General features: G+C 41.6%; 1 protein-coding gene across 5 annotated transcripts in view; it reads right to left on the bottom strand.

The window, feature by feature from the left end:
• Positions 1-224: 224 nt before the first annotated feature.
• LOC143149031 (protein RUFY3) overlaps positions 225-15398 on the bottom strand; it is a 30400-nt gene continuing 15226 nt past the window's right edge. For 3 of the 5 annotated variants that reach the window (XM_076316011.1, XM_076316009.1, XM_076316010.1), the window contains exons 11-12: positions 14775-15074; positions 225-1268 (exon numbers count right to left, since the gene is read on the bottom strand). In XM_076316011.1, coding sequence (XP_076172126.1) covers positions 1128-1268; positions 14775-15074 — 441 coding nt within the window. In that variant the 3' untranslated portion in view covers positions 225-1127. Of the gene's footprint in view, positions 1269-8563; positions 8965-9914; positions 10021-14774; positions 15075-15398 lie in introns of those variants that run through there. The other 2 variants (XR_012992665.1, XM_076316012.1) reach the window with 2 other exon arrangements.

Below are 15398 nucleotides of genomic sequence, written 5' to 3'. Positions count from 1 at the left end.
GCGAAACAAAATTTTCATTTCTTCGATCCGACAACGCGGTTATTCTCGTTAGAGAGATCCCGACGATCAATTTTTTATAGCTTCGAGTTTCAAAATGGGACTACACCGGTGTATTTTGAGATATTTAAAGACGCGATAAAGTGTATTTCCGTTTCTCCGAATCCAGTGTTATTCCACTGTTCGTAGATCGATGATCGCACGGGGATGGAAAACATTGCCGAGGGAAAATATAAAACCAGCCTTTTATTTGCACAGTAATCTTTCCAACGCTACAGAATCTTTTAAAAATACCATTATACAGGCACGCGTTTCAAGAGAGCTACAGCGCGTAAGCGTAACCGCGATATCGCGAGTTCGCGACTCCAATCCGGGGCGGATTCGTGGTACGATAAAATAAGTGCTGGAGCGCACGTCGCGATTAATTCGTCTCGTAATAATACGTCGAATGTTCACAATTAAACGGACAGCGAAGATACGCTAAATCTAAGAAACTTAACAACTTCGTATATTTTTGATTGTTCGGGGTGAGGAAGAGGGGGTGGGGGTGTGGGGTGTTTAAAAGGGACTCGCGGAATATACCGCGGGAGAGAAAAAAAATTACAAAGATTGTGCTTCGGTACGGACAAAGTGGATTGCTTTCAGCGTTGAATCTGTCCATCGAAATCGCGAGGAAATTCCACCTCGCGTGAAAGGAGCGTCTTCTCGCGTAGATAGAAATCGGGTAAACCGTGTTTTACACGGCACGTCAAGTAAATCGTACAAAACGTCGCGATGATATTGCGATGAAAGGAATTCGACGTGAAGCGAAGCAACATCCGCGTCGATCCCTTTTTCAGACAACCGCCGTGAGCCGAATTGAAAATGAACGGCATCGAATAAAGTCCGCCTGAAGAAACGACCTTCGAGGATACGGTGCAGGACGTGTACGAGAGAAAGAGAAAGAGAGACAGTGAGACAGAGAAAGAGGGGAGAGGGAGAGTCAGATCTTTTCTTCCGTTTCTTTTCTTTCTTTTCGTTTTTTTTTTTCTTTCTTTTTTTTTCTTCTCCCCTCCCCCCGTCGTTTTAGCTTCCTTCCATCCGGGACGAACCGTTCCACGCTATCTGGCTGATCGAGGTGCAACGTGGTGTTAGCCAACAGTCGAATATCGGCCGACCAGGAATACGTAACACTCGTCGCATACGCGGACGGGTTTCGCCGAATTGGGTAACGCTGCGCTGTTGTCGCTGCAAGTGTTGCAGAAAATCTTGCCACAATTCCGACAGTGATGCTGAAACAGAAACAATTAGACCAGTGCTCAGTGACCAAGTTGACGAAACGGAAGGGTTTGGTAATGTGTGCTCGAAAGCGGGGACGTTTCGTTTGAATTGTTCTCAACAGGGGATTTCGGAATCGTAGAACGAAACTTGGTCCGGGGGTGGCTGTTGAAAATAAACCGAAAGAGTCTTGAAAGTGAAGATGGAAACGTGACTTTTTAAAGAGACCGAGTGTTCGACTCTTTCGGTGTGTTATGGACGCTTATCCTTCTGTTTGAGGATTCGAAGCAGAAGAGACACTTCCTGGGAGTACTCCTAGCATCGTGTGTCGTACGATGATCTACAAAAGTCATTCCTCGATAGATAACGCTTCAAAGTTTGCAATTAAACGGGGTGAACGCGATAAGCGAACCATTCAAACTTACTGACCAACTCGATCTCTTGTATTCGATTCTTTGTACGTCTTTTTTGTAAATTTTCAAGGTCACCTCGAACCTTTACATTTTACCACACCAACTGATAGGCAAGAAAGAAATTATATGGACGAAAAAGTGAAAAGTAATTTTGAAAACTCGCATAAAAAAGAACGCACAAAAATTCAAATCTCATCTTTAAGGTTCTTCGAAATCGTATTCTTCGCCATAGAAAGAAATTTGATTCGTTCACCGATGACGAAGAAAATTGTTAAACGATCTACTCTGTAGATTCAAAATCTAGTTATCATTACGTTAATTTTTATGGAATCGCACTATTGCAAGGTTGCAACGACAGAATTGCGTATAAACGACAAACGTATAAAAAGAAGTAGCACGTCTGTGCAAAATATCGGCTCGAATAGTCCGAATGTTTGGAAGCTTTCGCGCGAGTTGCACACCGGTGTCGAAGCAGAGACTTCTGAAAGAATGTGGAACGGATTGCGGCGATGGCGTGTGTAACTTTTAATTTTTCGTCGGATCCATGGGAACAACGACCGCTAACATCCCTCGGTCAGCAACACGGAAGTCTTTGGAGCTGACCACGATCCAACAAGGGGAGGCTGCACCGTCGCGCGTGTGCTCCAAAACGGCCGACATCAAAGCAGAGGAAAGTTATAAGAGGGTGCGAATTCGGACGCCGAGTCAGAGAGAGCAGAAACTCAGTGTGCGGAAAGTTAGATGGCAGAGACTCAACCGAGCAGCTGGAGTCAGGGTGCAGGGAGAAGCCAGAGGGCGAGCGACAAAATAAACAATGTGTGTGACGAGAAACCAGCGGTTGTGTCAAGTTACTTTTCAATAAACCGCACAAATTATGTTTACATCGAGAGACCTTCGTTCGACCTAACACTGCATTCGCATTACACTGAATAAAAATGAACTGTACGGATTTGGAGCGTTTGGAACGTTACACCGATAAGTAGAAATTTGGAAAAATATGCTACTATTATTCGTAACGTGTGAAATAAACAGAATTCGATCGTACAATTTTCACGAGCATTTTTTTTTTGGTATTGGAGTTTCGTGTGAGAGTTAAGGAAATATATCGTGTTGAGGGAAACTCTTTAGGTATTGTTTACTCTGAAAGAAGACAATGCTGACTGTTTTGTAATTCATATGTAAATTGGATTGTAATATTTCCTAACAAAGAGACGAATCCATCGGTGAATCGTCCTGTTGATAATTAGAATTGTTTCTGTAAAATTGCCACAAAAATAACGAGCATCGGTAAACGAAAAAGGTTCTGTTATTCGAGAAAGAATATTCTACGTGTTCAGAATTGAACAATCTGGGACACTTTTATTCTACAGAAATGGGATTCAATCCTTTGTTACACGTTAACGAAAGTATCTCGATTCGAACAGTGATTGTTAAAAGTTTTCTTTCCGATTACTAAAATTTTGTTAATAATACGAAGGATGCGTTATATTTTACTCTTAAAAATGTTTAAATACCGAAGATTGTATTGAACCGGAAATACCAATTACGTGACCCTTTTGGTCTTTCGTATCGGTTATCGTTATCTGTGTAAATTTTTCAAGAGAAAAAATCGAACACGCAGACTTCACCCGATTTTTAATTTATAATATTAAAATTGCACACATCTCTCGCGTTAAAAGCTGCAATTTCTTGTGTTCGGCATACGTGAAGATCAAATTACGAAACTCGAATGAGATGTAATTACTCAGTGAGACACACGAACTTACTAAAGATACAACTTCCAGGCTTTTCACTACGTTATCTACCCGACATGTAACCTTGCAAGGGAACTAATTAATTGTAATACATAAACTTGCAATTAGCGAGGTGAAGTTGGAAATACAGGTTTCGGTGGTGATATAAAATTGAACGTAGAAAAGTTTCATGTTCAGGAAGTTTCCACAAGTAACGGTTATTTTCTAATTGCGTGTAATTACTAAAGTTGAACATCCAGCACGCAAAGGTAGTTTGGAATCAAATCTAGGCAAATTATTTTAATTAGGTTCCCTCCAGTCAACACAGTGCGTTTTACCGTGTCCTGGGAAAAATAGACATAGATTGAACGCTCTTTAATCGCTCGTTAAAAACCTTGCTGTTTTCAATAGGGGAAAAGGAAAAGTTTCTCGTTCGTCGCTTCGATTTAACAAAAACGAATAATATTTTCTCCGCAAATATTTACGTGGATTACCTTCGAAACGATTAAAAACTTATTCGATCGCACGAATGTTTGATTCGTTCTGCGCCTCGTGCCATAAATTCTACATTTGTATCTCCGTAAAACTGTAACACAAGCGAATAGAGAAAAACCCATACGTAGGATGAAAATGGAAAACACGATTGAAAAATTTTTACGATTTCCCGGCAATCGGTGTTTAAATATCTTCGTACGAGTTACACAAACGTACGAGTCACGAGAGAATATATTATACACCGCAGGAGATGAAAATTCTATAAAGCGTCGATTCGCATTATTATCGTCAATTTCATCGAGCAGCGTTCTCAATTTGATCGCGGAATCAAAAACGATCATTTTCCAGCTGTCTCCTCGCGGGCCGAATAAAGCTTTCAATCAAAGTGATGTACCCCGTCATCCCATTTTCATTTACATTCGACAATTGCAATATTTTTCGGCCAGGGACGTGGTTGGGGACCGGGAGCGGCGAACTACTTGGAAAAAAATCAACAACGAGATATGGAGTCGCCGGAGTTGCCGCGGCGAAAGGGGAAAAAGCTCTGCAACGTACATAGTTGGCAGTTACGGATTACGTTAGCGGGCACACCAGCGAAAAAAAAAGTTCACCAGCTTGCACCTGAAGCTGGCACACGGACAACAGTACGCCGAGCTTTTTTCATCCACCGCCTTGCGACTTCATTGTCTCTGCGTCGGCCTCGGGTAAAAGTGCGTTTCATTATTTCTATCTTTTTTCTTTGCCACCCTTTAACTCGTAAAAATGTTGTCGAACACGTTTTATTAAGATTGTTCACCATCCTCGAGATTCAGGATGTTTGCAAACGGATCAAATGAAGTAGAAGTGTCATTGTTTTCTTTATTACCCTTTAAGTCCTAAGAATTTTGTCCAACACGTTTTATTAACCCTTTGCACTCGAAGCGTTTTCGCTAACTGAAACTGGCGCCCCGATGAAATCTTTTAAATCGCAAAATTAATACGGAATGGAATATTTTTATTTCAATACTTGACATACATATGTTTACATCTTAGAAGTGTGTAATACTTAATTTCCAATTTGAATTTCAAGTCACAAAATTTTCTCGAGTCGAAAGAAGTACATTGAATTGTGTGATAACCGAGGGTCTCCTCTCGAGTTCAAAGGGTTAAGATTGTTCACCATTCTCGATTCAGGATGTTTGCAAACGGATGAAACGTGGTAGAAGTACGTTCCACTTTGTCTCTTTTCACCCTTTAACACCCAAGAATTTTTTCGAACACGTTACGTGTCCGCAAAGTTGTTTACCATCCTCCGTGCAAAATGTTTCCAAGCGAAGTATCGTAATCACGATTGCAAAAGAATTTCAGCGAACTCGAACGTTGCGTCGTCGAGAATTAAAAACAGATTAGTCCAATTAAATACGGACGCAGGGATATTCGGTTCTTTGAAACGGCACTCTTCACCCGAAGAGTAAAATATGAGACAGGGAATATCTCGAAGCTCTGACGAATTCAATTATGCTAATTAAATTCCGGGCGAGGCGCGTTTTATTTTGAAAATCCTTTGAATATTTTAATTAAATGTATTTCTTCGTCGAATAGGCGAACGTGAAGCAAAAAGCGAAAAATCTTGCAGAGACTCCGTGCTAGATAGACGCTTCTTGTAATTTACTAAATTTAAAGTTCTTCCCCGTAATGCGTGCCTCCGTGACCCCGCCGCCACCGCCACTACCCCCTTCCGCCCGTTTCGCTTAACAAAGAATTTTTTCAATATTACAGAAGCGACGACGGTAGCTGCTCGCGAGTGGTAGGTCGAGTAAGTTCGTTTCACCTCGGATAGAAAGCAACGTAGTGGATGGAAACGAACGACGATTGAGAGAACGCGCCGGACAATTTGAACAATAAGAAACACTCGAAGATTTTGCAAACCGTGAGGATAAAATAGAAAAGGGTTGAAGCGAGAGAAAAGGGACCGGGAGAGAACTTTATGGCATCTATACGTTTCTGTCCGTTCGTCCCAGACCCCCGGTTCGACTTACCCCGCCCATCGCGATTTCTCCATTACCCGGTGGTCTTTATTTTCGAGCCATTACCGACGGTCTATTATAATAATGCAGAATTCGTCGTCGTCTAAAACGGGGGGAAGAGAGACACGAGGCTGGGATACGGCGCGACCACCACTTTAAATTTTACATCTAAATTGAATCCCGCTAAGTAAGACGGCGAGCCTTCGGTCATTGGAAGGTGGTTGCCGGTTATTACCGAAAAGTAAGAGCCCGAATAATATCATCTCGATAACCGATTTCCCGGCGAAGTTAATTATTGAACCGTCCCATCAACATGACTTACGACCAAGTCGTAGTAGATCGCCGGCTGCAACTTCGTAACCGGCCGGCTGCCTCGTACCCGTACTATCTTCCACGGAAATAGATACCTACTTATAGATACTTTCCAACGCGAATAAATCAAACCGACGATCGGATTCTGGAGATACTGTCTTCCGAATGATCGACTATGGACGCTCTCGGAGATTTACCAAGTCTGTCTCGTCGATCGACTCGTGTATTCTGTTGGAAATCCAATCGGACAACTTGTTGTAGGTGTCTGCTGAAACATTACAGTTTTTAAGGTTCTGGATCGACTCGAACGGACATGTCTAAAAATGAACCGTGCTATGGAACTTTACATTTACAAGAGACGGACAAGTGATTTTTACTGTTGTGGATTTACCTGCTTCGGGACAATGGGAGGTTCTCTTGTAATGCGTGAGAAATCTGGGCGGACTATTTGTTAGGTGAGTTTGTAGGTTGAAATATTGTAGGTTTTGAGACAAGATTGGACAAGATATTTTTGAAAAGAAACTCTGCTACCATTGTGTAGAATCTTGGCAACAATCTCGAAAGCCTAGATATCAGATTTTGATCATTGTAGAATTACCTGAATCAGAACAAGAATCTTTAGTTTCTTTAGGAACATTAGTGTTCATGGTGTCACTCAAGTGTCGTTGTAAAAATCTCCTTTGATAAATTAAGTTCTTGATGCAAATGGAAATGTATCTAAAATTTAACGTGCCTGCTTGAACTTTCAAATATGGCTGTGGATCTTAAAAATGATAATGTATTCAATAACTTGTCTTTGCAAAAGATTCAGTCACCTGGATTTCTACTGTTACAATCTATTCGAGCAGCGATCGTTACCTGCAATACGAAAGCATCTCGACTATGCTTTCCATGGTTGAAACAGACTCAAGTGATCGCTCGAGGTCATCGAGAAGCTATCCCCACCACACGATTCGACTCTGTCGCTCCATCTGTCGTCTCTTCGAGCAAATCCATAGGAAAAGACCCTCTGTTCGTCACATGGAGAGACAAATTGGCATAAAAGTAGGAGTCGTATCTGACGTGATTCCCGGTAACATAAGTGGCCTTCAGCGGCCATTTAAGTTCGATGCGACTATAGTTGTTTCGCCTTCGTGCCGCGAAAGCTATCCCAGGCTATTTTCCGCACGATCGCGTGAACGATTTTTTTTTTTTTTTTTTTTTTTTTTTGCTTAGAAAATCGTTAACCTAATTGGACGTGTCATATTACCTCTAAGCTGTTCCGCTACCGGGACAGAGACCTGTGTACCGCCCAACCAGGAATCAACTTTCCGATACAAATCTGAACCTCGATAAGAATTATCGCGGGTAATTAAATATCTGGGTTACAGTTCGAATATCTGGGTCGTGAGAGGGCATGGGAAAAAAGTTGAATAGTTATCTTAAATTTATTACGAAACAAAAATACTTCGTTCTCCGTCGTGTTTCGATTTTAACACGGAATGGAAAACGGTTGTTTTTTTCGGATTCGGAAAATGGCGGGAAATTCAATTTTAAGAAATCGTAATTCTATTATCGAGTAATTGCGTTCAGCCTCTGTAAGAGAATATTTGTGTTAGCTGGCGAACGCCGCACACACGTCGATTGTCGCAAAATTTGTTGTTACCTACCAAACTTAATAATGTCTGGGAGCATCGAACGGGGCGCAAACACGTTGGAACGTAATTATCGAAAATGCGTTTAAAAGCGTTCCTTGTAATATCGTTTTCTATTACAGTCGATATGTAAGACGTTCGAAGTGTTTCACTTATTAACATCTGCGCGCGAATCGATATTGACCATAATGTAACGTTATGAAAGCCATTTCGGCATTGCAAACGATAGTACCTCCTTATTCCAATTTGCAATTTATGCGTTCCAGCATCTGGCGGTTCCGGCTTCTATGTATGCGCGTCGACGATATTTTTCAAGCCGATTATTAATCGGAACGACTGCATATCGAAATGCTTTCCATAAATATGAAAAATTTTTACGAAAATTCCTGTCAACAGCGTTCGTGTCGTGAAATACGCGCAGACATCGAGATAATTTCTGGCTCCCCCGGGCGAATAAAGATTAAAACGTACAAAAAGTGAAAAAAAAAAGAATTGATTATCGATTTGTTATTTTGCCATTAATTATTGTTTTTGGTACAGAGTGGATATTAAAAGGCGAAGTTATTATCGTACGGGTTTTCGAAATTACAGGGGCGCAATTATCAGCAAATGAATCACAAACACGATGTGCGTTCACGATAAAAGTAAATGGAGTATAATAAATTCATTTACAAAATTGGATCTCTTTAAATTCGAATAATAATTAATCATTCCCGACTTAGCTGTTCAATTAATTAATTAAAAATTGTTACAAATTTACTCACGTACGAAGTCTAGACTGCCTAAATTAAAAAAGCTCTCCCCAAAAATTTGTCACCTGACGATAAAAGATATCGCGAAATTAAAAAGATTACAGATATCCAAAATTATCTCTAAACAAGACATCCCAAATAAATATCTTTAACAGTTTTCTCAGCAATCTTTTCCCTAATCTTGAACCTGTTTGTATTCGTGATCTTCCTCCTCCCAAACACTCGGTTGCAACTCGACAGCCAAGCAGAGACCATATATCACCATCCAGTTGCAATTCACGGTAACAGCGCCCCTACACGTAGCAGAAAATTCACTATCTTCGCGTACATAGATCAGAACCAACTTCGCCAAAAATTTATGTTATCTAAAAAAAACAAAAAGATATCACATTTAACGATAAAAGAATATCACAAACTGAAACAAGTAACAAATATACAAAACTATCTTCAAACAAGACGTTGCGTATACAACTGATTAATACGATTTTGAGAAATCTTTCCCCCGATCTCGAACACGTTAATATAAGGATATCGATCTCATTTCCGATCTTACCCCGTTACACCAGACACTTTGTTGCAACTCGATAGCCGAGCACAGCTCCTACACAACGATCTAACCGCAATTCACGGTAATGGTGCTCTTACACATGGGAGCAAATTCTCCATCTTAACGTTAGCAGACCAAAATAAATTTTACCAAGGATTCATGCCATCTAAAGATAAAAGAATACAAACATCCTGAATAATTAATGATTTCTGAACAAGACGTCTCGATTAAGTCTGATTAACAAGTGTGTCAAAATTAACAGAGATCCTTCCCCTAATCTTACTCCTGATCTTCGTCATCCCAAATACTCTAATACAACTCTTCACTCATGGTACTGCAAATATCCAAAACTATCTCCAAGTTAACCATCGTGGATAAATCTACTAAACAGACACCTCCTAGATCCTTTTCCAGCTCTTGTACTTGTACTCTTGATCTTCGTCATCCCAGACACTCTAAATATCCAAAACTATCTCCAAACTAGCTATCACAAATAAATCTGATAAACAAACACCTCCTAGATCCTTGTCCAACTCTTGTACCTGTACTCTTGATCTTCGTCATTCCAGACTCTCCAAATATCCAAAACTATCTCCAAACTAATCATCGTGGATAAATCTAATAAACAGACCCCTCCTAGATCCTTGTCTTACTCTGGTACCTGTACTCTTGATCTTCGTCATCCCAGACACTCCAAATATCCAAAACTATCTCCAAATTAGCCATCGCGAATAAACCTGATAAACAGACATCTCCTAGATCCTGTACCTGTTAGTTGTCCCGATCTTCGCCATCCCAGACACTCTAATGCAACCCGACAGCCGTGCACAGCCCCGTAGACAATCCTAGCTGCGATTCACGGTAACGGCGCCTCCTACACATAGGAACAAATTCACCATCTTAACGCCGCCAGCCACGGCAGGTGGCAGCCACCAGGCCGGGGGAGGGTTATTGTTTTGCATGGTTTTGCATGTGCAAGTACGCGAGCTTGCATTCGCTTCGGTTTTTCCAGGAAGCTGCCGGCCGAGCTGCGTCTTTCCAGGACTCGCGAACACATCGGCCAACCGACAGGGCTTAACCGGCACGATTTCAGACACACGTTCACCCATGGGTGGCCTATTCTATATTAAACAGTATGGTAATACTCGCGCGCCGCGAAAAATGAGTAACAAGAATAACCCCCGGGACTGGCTTGTTATTATGCAATAACTTACCACACCGTTCCAACACCACCGTTCCACGAGCCATCCCTTCGTAATGCCCCGTGTCTTCCTCGGACCGTCGTGCAACGTAGGAAGGAAAAAAAAGCAGAAGAAAAAAAACAGAAGAAACGAGAAAAAAAACCTAGGGAACCGCGGTCTAAATGTGTTTTATGGGCCGAGCAACGTCTCTATCACGACACCCGCTGAATATGCATGCCCAGGATCCATGCATCGCAACATAATCGTTGCGTTCGTACGGCCGATGGCGCAATAATGCGATCGGAATGCGTCCGAGGGACATTTCAAAGAACGGATTTACGACGCGACACCGACCGCTACGGATTATTTTTGGCGAACATCGCCACGAGTCTACGAACTGATCTCGTTTTGTTTGATATATCGACGAAACGATCGCCCAAACGAACCTGGAACTTCGAAGCGACATACCTCGAGGACAACTCGAAAGACTTGTACAGCAACGGGGATCGTTCGGAGACTTTCGAGAGGGTCTAGAAAATTCTCGTAACGTTAGACACTTGTTGTCGAAAATTTTACAAATTTTGGGGAATTTTAACATTTTTAGACACTCGAGATCTTAACTTGAAACATAGATGAACGATCTAGATCGAGAACTATCGAATTTAATGGAACAAACTATTTTTTGTATCGAGGTTACATACTTTGTGTCTGTATAGGTCTTAAATTGCGAAAGATATTTATTTATTTATGAAGAGATTGAAAAATGTTTGGAGTAGAAATTGTACCGTTTCTGGAAGCCTGTAAATTAAAAATAAGAATTTGTTAAAGAATTTCTAAGAAAACACAAGTACCAACAACAGAGTTCTATATCATAGTTTCATTAATTGTGAACCGCTAAGTCTTAAATTGCGGAAGATATTTATTTATTTATGAAGAGATTGAAAAATGTTTGGAGTAGAAATTGTACCTTTTCTGGAAGCTTGTAAATTAAAAATAAGAATTTGTTAAAGAATTTCTAAGAATACACGAATACCAACAACAGAGTTCTATATCATAGTTTCATTAATTGTGAACCGCTAAGTTAAACACAGGGTGGAGGAAATTATGTTCATATCGTGGCAGATATGTATATTAGCGCCGGGTGTATGTGCAGCAATACTTTTTCAGAATAATCAAGGTGTAACCTTCGACCATTCTTCATTTTTTTTTCCAAAGTAATCCAAGCACGACCGTTAATCATTTTTAATTCTCTTGTAAAATAATCTTGCCGTAGAGAACCCCGTGGTCCTTAAGCGACTGCCATTGAAATCCCTGTTTTCCGTAAGTTCTGGACTAGCCATCGATTCGTTCGAATAAATCGAGTTTTAAATAGCGGATTTGGAACGTACCTCCACCGACAAATCCACTGAAAAAGGGAACACCTATAACTTTTAATCATTTTGGTATCCGTTGAATAATTAGAGCAAAACCTTTCAACAGTTCTTAATACCCGCGCTGAATTCGAAATCTCCTCGTAAAATTATTAAATTTACCGAATTTCACGAACTTCGCGATTATATTTATTTCAACACCGTGTAGTACGGAAAGTTACCAATAGTAACATTCTACATTATTAACGCCCATTATTAACTTTACATTATTAAATTACACGACGATGAAACAATTATCGTGTACTGCGCAAAAGAAACAGCGAATAATTTCCAGTTCTCTATAGATATTACAATTTTACCAATAGTAACATTCTATTTTACATTATTAACGCTCGTTAATAACTTCGCATTATCAAATTGCACTATGATGAAACAATCGTCGTGTATCGTACATAAAAAAAAAAAGAAAAAGTAACGAATAATTTCCAATTCCCTGCAAATATTACAATATTACCAATAATAACGCGTTACGTCATTAACAACCGCCGGTAACTCCCTGAGATATTAATGATTAGCGGAAAGTACGCGATAAGATTATTCGTCCCAACGATAAATAAGTTTCACCGTTGATCGATATTTAAAGAACTTCGTTTAATTCGATCATTTATTTCGTTCTGTGACTCGTCGATGCTCTACCTTTACCACGACCCATTTATCGTCCAGCTCCGACGCGCCGTTGATTATCATGAAAACGAAAAATAAATAAATACACGTATACCGTAACTAATACTATTTCGACCATCGAGCGCGACATACTCGTTATCCTGTCGCGAGCCAACATTTTTCTTCTCCCACATCGGCCTCTGAAAGCCCTCAAATGATTACCGCGGCTCTGATTGAACGTTTTCAAATGGTAATCGAATCGATCCCATCCCCCGGTTGAAACAACTTTCCTTGCACCGGGTCGGACAGTGGCAAGAAATTGCGCGAAACGAATCAACCCTAGTTCTTTTTTCACGTTTATGAAGGTAAAGGCTGCCGGTGCCATTAGCGCCGCGGAGCGTCAAGAAGCTCCAGTAAATCGTGTCTATCGTGCACGTCCACGAAATTTCGATAAGGTCCGGGTGCACATAAATTCAACCGCGGAATATATCCGTATGACGAATGCACGAATACACTCTCCGCAACCCTTCCTTATCGATGCACGCAACTGCGCCTCGAAACGATCTGATCTGGCTGAATACTTTAAGTGCTTATATCGTGCCTCCGCGTGATTCAGCTCGAAAAAAAAAAGAAAGAAAGAACGAACGAAAGAAAGAAAGAAAAAAAAAAGAAACGGAAAGTTTCGCAACTTTTTCCTGCTCGCGATCGGACCGACGCACGCGCCTCTCGATTACTCGTTGCTCTAAACACATCGTTTTGCTTCTCGACACTTTCGTTCCGTGACTACTTCGACGTGAACAGCGCGCCTTAATCCGTGCACACTGGAAGGGAAAATAAAAAACGATGTTTCGGTTATCTTCCTTGGGACATTTAATCTTTAAATGCATACGATCGCAGAACTGTGATTTATTTATTTTTTTTCTTTTGTTAGACTAAGGTTATTCGGTACGCGTTTTTCGTCTTATGTATTTCTAGACGGTTTTGTCGAGTTTAGTCTATTTTTCAGTTGATGTCTACTTATCGTAACGGGTGGTACAATTTTGTTCAATTTTATTTGCAATTTTGGAAAAAATGATGCATTTTAAGGGTCGGCGCTAGGTAGTACGGTGAATAGTAGGAAATCTTTCGAATTTGTGAATCACGATAGACACGACTTACTTTAATTCTAATTTAAGTCGTTCCAGACGCGTTTCAGGGAGAACAAGTGCTTGTAAGTTGAAGTAAATGTACACTCTGGCGCGAAACGTGTCTCGACTCCCGATTGGTTAAATGTACGTAACCAATTCTACCGATCGGAAGGCTCGAATCGTCTGTGCACCTCTAGTAGCGGAGGTAAAAGTTCTTAATTGGGTACAAATTAAGAATAAAAAAAATGAATAAAGTTACAAAAACGTTATCCGTTAATTAAGAATTAGAGTTTAATCGAAGAACAGTGCAAGTCTAAAATTAGCTACTTTCGAATAATCTAGTAACCATATGTAAAATACACAAATTTACGATACATAATTTAAAATACACAAAATACACAAATACGGTCATTTCGCTTTTTTTTTTTTGGTGAAAACGAAACATAATTTTTTTAAAGTGTACAAACATTTTACTAAATCACATATTCTCCACTTTGGAAAACGAAGTGACTTTCCGTGCAACCCGATATTTCCCACTTTCGTAAATCGAGATCGAGGAATCGTTGTTAAAATCCTCCCTTCGAGATCATTCCACGAACAATTGCTCGGTATCGCGAACCAAAGTACAATTTAAAAAAAGAATCTGGCCCCCGAAACCGAGGCACAAAATTCACCACGAGCTACAAAAACACCGAATATCGTCGCGTTCGATCGCGATGAAATCGGCGAGATCTAATCGGCCTCCCCGTTCCCCCGGCATTCAAGATGGGGAGGTTCGGGATCTTTTCAATTATCGCGAGATACGCCAAGAAGGAAACGCGAACAAACGAGAAGCCGAGCCGCTTGTAATTGCAAGCTCTAACAACGATACACCGCGTTATCTCTAATAACAGAACTGTCGTGCATCAAAGTTCTCAGCGGTGCACGCGATTTCGATCACGGCGTGTAGAACCGAGGTCGAAGGGTAGGCGGTGCCCGGCGCCCCGATAAAACCTCTCGACGCCCGTCAGCATCGTTTTCGGGGCGCACCAGGTTGCCCTATGGCCGATCCGGACACCCGGACAGGGGAAATCTGGACCGTGGAACCAGTAATTTCCACGGTGGCAAGGATAATTGAACGATTAAGCGCGCGCCGTGGCGGACTTTCGTAGTCTCACCAGCTACCGAGTGAGAAGCGAGGACGAGAAGAGTGCACGATTGGGGGTGCGCGGTTAGAGGGGGCTCGAGAGAAAGAGACGGCCGGGATCCGAGGCAGAAGGCGTGGGGGCAATTAAAAAGTTTGATTACCTTACGACGAGTGATGTTGAACTCACGATTGCAGCTCTTGCAATGGGTGACCAGGCGATCGTTTGCCCAGGTCGCCGCACCCTCTTGCTGCTGGTCGTGGTGGTGGTGCTGGTGCTGGTGCTGCTGCTGCTGCTGCTGCTGCTGCTGCTGCTGCTGTTGAGCGTTGTCAGCGGCCTCGCGTAATTCGACGGCCGCCAATTTGGCCGTGCTCAATTGTCTACCAAGTTCCTCCAGAGTTTGATCCTGCTCTCTACAGATATCCTTCAGTGCGTAGTAGTCCTCTTGCAGCGCCAGGTATTTCTAGAACACCCGGACGGACCAGGTTGGGAATTACATGTTCAACGTCTGGAAACTTGCCTAGAACTACGTTCTTCCGTTTGTACTTCGATACTAGTTGTTATCGGGGCGGCAGGGAGGGACTCTTAGACCGGGTAGACAATACGATTGCGAATCGAGATGCACCGGCAATTAGCGCGGGGGATTCGATTTTCCAAGTCGCGTCGCTTTCGAAAGATTGACGGTGTCTGAAGAGTAGCGAGGGGGGGAAGGATGAACGGTGGGATGAGAGAGTGTCTGAAAAGGACGTCTACCGAGTATCTGTTTGGGAAATCGATTCGTCGTGTC

The sequence above is a fragment of the Ptiloglossa arizonensis genome, chromosome 7, assembly GCF_051014685.1.
Source record: "Ptiloglossa arizonensis isolate GNS036 chromosome 7, iyPtiAriz1_principal, whole genome shotgun sequence".
Classification (NCBI taxonomy): domain Eukaryota; kingdom Metazoa; phylum Arthropoda; class Insecta; order Hymenoptera; family Colletidae; genus Ptiloglossa; species Ptiloglossa arizonensis.
Note: the sequence above shows the minus strand (reverse complement) of the source record. Positions and strands in the feature narration are given on the sequence as shown.